At 46.7% G+C, this 4,433-nt stretch overlaps 1 protein-coding gene across 1 annotated transcript; it reads right to left on the reverse strand.

The window, feature by feature from the left end:
- Window positions 1-2,147: 2,147 nt before the first annotated feature.
- Window positions 2,148-2,882, reverse strand: LOC121025310 (uncharacterized). Its single transcript, XM_040467854.1, is given in 1 exon segment — window positions 2,148-2,882. A coding segment is annotated over 1 exon segment (735 nt).
- Window positions 2,883-4,433: the final 1,551 nt, after the last annotated feature.

Raw genomic sequence — 4,433 nt, forward strand, 5'->3', positions numbered from 1 at the left:
TTCCTGTTAAGTTTCTCAGGATCCACATAAGAGTGAAACCATATGGTGTCTGTCTTCTCTGTAAACCAGCTTTTTAAAAGCTGTTTTAGAAAATGAACTCCGCAATGAAAGGGAGTCAGAGAGACAGAAGAGGAGGGAAGGAAAGAGGGAGAAAGGGAGCTACTTAAAAGTCATGGAGGAAACTTAAGTGTGGATTACTAAGTGAAGGGATCCAATACGAAAAAGCCATTTGCTTTACGTTTCCAACTATGATACCGTTCTGGAAAAACAAAACAAAAGAAAGCAAAAGAAAACAAAACAAGGACAATGACGACAACAACAACAACTACAACAACAACAACAACAAAACACCTTCGGAGACAGTAAAAAGACCAGTGGCTCTTAGGGTTTAGGGGGAGAGAGGAAGTGGTAATAGGCGGAACACAGGGCACTTTAGGGTGGTGTAACTATTCTGTATGCTACTGCAATAGTAGATACATACCATTATACATTTCTCAAAACTTATGAATCTATATAACACAAAATAAACCCTAACTATTAGTAAATGATAATGTGTCTAATGATAATGTGTCAGTCAAGAATGGCTCATCCACCACTTATAATTAATGTATCCACATTAGTGCAAGGTACTATAGAAACTACTGGGGGTGAGGAACCTGTATTTTTTGTGCAATTTGTCTCTAAATGTAAACTTGTCCTTAAAAAATGGTCTGTTTAAAAAAACCCTGATTTAAAAAAAAAGAAAAAAGTAAACAAAAGAAAGTGTTGCCTCTGGGGAGGAGGTGTTCATGGGGGAAACAAAGCTTTTGATTTTTTATTGCAAGTCCTGATCTGCAATTTGGAAGTTGTGGGGTTTTTTTAACTATTTGTATACAATACTTGGATTGATATTTCTCAAATAAAAAAAAAATCTGTACACCTGTCAGAATAGATAACATGAAAAAGACCATATTAGCAAGTGTTGGCAAGGCTATCAAGTATTCAGAGCACAGGCACTACACAGGCACAGCTATAGAGAGAAGTTTGTGTAAATTGGTATAACCATTTTGGAAACACTTTGGAGGAACCTTACCAAAGCTGATAAGTTGGATGACATGTGACCCGGCAAATTCTCTCCTAGATAAATAAATACTATTGTAAAAAATGTTCACCAAAGGACGTGTCCTATAATATTCACTGAAGCTTTATTCATAATTACCCTAAGCCAGAACCTACCTAGATGTCCACCAAGAGTTGCAGAAATATTGTAAACTATTTATATAATGAAATTCTATACACCAATGAGCAGAAAGGATCTATACATACAATAACATGAATATCACTAACATAAGTTTGAGTGAAAGAAGGTAGGTGTAGGACACATAATTCCATTTCTACATAGTCCAAAACAAGCAAAAGTTGTATATTCTGTAAGAAGTCAGAATAATTGCCGTCCCAAAGGAGAGATAGACCGTGACTGAAAGAGGCACAGGTGTTCCCTTGGGGTCCTGGTACCTTTTTTAATGAGTGCTGATTCCACAAGTACATTGAACTGAATAGCATCAAGCTGTGCTCAGAATACTTTTAATAATATATGTTCTTTTTTGCGTGCCTGGGTGGCTAGTCACTTAAGTGTCCAACTTTGGCTCAGGTCATGATCTCATGGTTTGTGAGTTCGAGCCCCACATCAGGTTCTGTGCTGACAGCTCAGAGCCTGGAGCCTGCTTGGATCCTGTGGCTCCCTATCTGGCCTTCCCCTGCTCACTCGGTGTGTCTCTGTCAAAAATAAACAAACACGAAAAAAATAATATATGTCCTTTTGAATGTATACTATACTTCAGTAATCTTTTTTTAATCTGGGTGCAGACCCCTAAGTGACACCTTTTCTTCTCTACTGTCTATCCTAAACATTTAAGGATTATGTACTTTAAATCATCCTAGAAGTTATATACACATACACATACACTCAAAGAAGAAAGAAATTGGTGGGAGGAGCCGAGAGGTGGGTGAATGGCAAAGAAACTCTAGCTTTATTACACAAGCATGGAATCAAATTCCTTTGGAGAGAGTGGGGGTGGAATGGCTTCTTCGGACGACTTCAGAGCAATTAGGGAACAAGAGAGATCATGGATCTGCCCCTAAAGTGCTGGAGACCTCTCAATCTGGGGTTAGGAAAAAAGGTGACCTCCCTTGCGGTCCAGGGGTCTCCTCCCTCCACAGACCCGGTGCTGGGAGGCAGCAGAGGGCACAGCCTCCCCAGAGTCCCAGAAGGCGGCGCTGCATCCCGGAGGCGCGGGCCAGGACCGTCTGGTGCTTCTTCGCCCCTAAAGTGCACTAGGGAACGCGGGCCCGGCTCTCACTGGTTCATCCCTCCAGGCACAACCCGTCCTGGGGCTGAGAGGTCGCGCGGCGGTGGCCCGCATCTCACGCCCAGGCAATGGGAAGCGGCAGAGTCTCACCACGGGTGCCAGGTTCACTCCCAGGACTTGGCACGCTTGGCGCTGCGCTTCTGCCAGGCTGCTCTCGACCCACACGTCGCCGACTACGCGGATGGTGGGCAAGGTGGTCAGCGTCGGGGTGGCCGCCCTCCCACTCTCCTCCAGGCTGCGGCCCCCGGAGCAGGGCGCGGGGGCCGCGGGCTTGCGGAGGCTGCTGTCCTCGAGGGACAGCGGCGGCGGGGGCGGCACCTTCCTCTGGCCAACCGCGACAGTCCGGGCTCTGTGGCGCCTCCTCCTGGCAGCTGGCCGGCGCGTCCGGACGCGGGCCTCGGGGGGCTGGTGCCCCAGCGTGTACACCACCTTCTCCTCAGGCGCCTCCAGCGCGGCCCTTACTGCAGCGCTAGAGGCTCCTCCCCAGGTGGCCGCGGCCAGGGCCTCCCGGGGCCTGCGCCCCCGCCTCTTCATGCGGCTCAGGAGGTGAGGGCGCTAGGGGCCGCCCGCGCTTGCCAGGTCTCGCTGCCGCCGCCGGGCCCTGATGAATTTCCTACCAGGAAGCCAAATCAGGCGGCAGGCTGTTGAGAGTTACACCGCAGTTGCTAGGAGACCAGGCGCTTTGTGAGGTCACAATGTCTGCGTATCCTATCACTGCCAGCTGCCCAAAGGTGCCTTAGGTTGGGCTGTGTTTAAGTTTATGCCCTTGAGAAAGACCTGCACGTAATCTTACCTGAGAAGGCCCATAGTTCTTGACGAGTTCAAGAGGGATGTCCTCGACGTGAATGCCCTGGTGCCTCAGCCTCCATTAAATCCATCTCACATGAGATGACACTTCGCGGTGGAGAGTACACACAACTTGCAAACAAACATGACTGTAAGAGGGTTTTAGCGAATTAAATGCCTTGTCATGCAACGCACTGAAAGCCAAATTGAAGTAACTACTCTACTCTTTCAAAGAATACAGATATACTGTGCCTTGCTTAGGGTTCCATATGCGTGTTGCTATAGCTCGCAGTTCAGGAAGCTGTTCTTCACAGCAGCAGCAAACAGTTTGCCTCGTTAGTATGCATGCTCACTTTCACGCAGCTCACGGAAGACCACGTCATTGTGTGCTTAAGAGCAAAGCGTCAACGAATTCTGCGTGAGTGGCCATGAGGGCATTCAGTGCCACTAAAACCTATTCGGTACCTACCAATTCATAATATTTCAGGTAAGTCATACACAAGGTAGTAATAGACCGAATGGGATTCCAAGGGTAGAAAACGTTTTACACCGTCCGTGTAAGTGCTTTTGAAAGCAACCAGCGTGGTCCATCCATCATCACCACATACACAAATAATTCACAAAATATTACAAGGACCACCTACCATGATCAATTGAAATACACTTCCTCATGAAAGGATGACACCAAACGATTGTGAATCAATAAAAGGGATAAGTCATGGTAACAATCAGAAGAGACACTTGCCAAGGTCAACGTGATACATGTGAGAGGCCTCTGTCTTTACTCAACTCCTTTTCTTAAACACACAAAACAAACTTTCATCTAGGCAGCTTAAGCCAGTACTACCTCACGTTCTGAAAGTGCTGAAAATGGAAAGCTATCCTCATATTCAGTAAGAGCAACCCCTGGATATGCTTTTTCATTAAGTGTCATTTATTTTCAAATTGGTTTCCCCGCAACACCCAGTGTGCATCCCAACAGGTGCCCACCTCAATACCCATCACCCACTTTCCCCTCTCCCCAACACCTCGTCAACCCTCAGTCTGTTATCAGTATTGAAGAGTCTCTTATGGTTTGCCTCCCTCCCTCTCTATAACTGTGTCCCCGCATCACCTCCCCCATGGTCTTCTGCTAAGTTTCTCAGCATCCACACTTGGATGAAAACATATGGTATCTGTCTTTCATCTCCTGACTTATATCACGTAGCATAATACCCCCCGGTTCCACCCACGTTGCTACAAATGGCCAGCTTTCGTTCTTTCTCATTGCCAAGTAGTATTCCATGGTATACATCAACC

The sequence above is a fragment of the Herpailurus yagouaroundi genome, unplaced genomic scaffold (assembly GCF_014898765.1).
Source record: "Herpailurus yagouaroundi ecotype Mexico unplaced genomic scaffold, PumYag 67579, whole genome shotgun sequence".
Classification (NCBI taxonomy): Eukaryota; Metazoa; Chordata; class Mammalia; order Carnivora; family Felidae; genus Herpailurus; species Herpailurus yagouaroundi.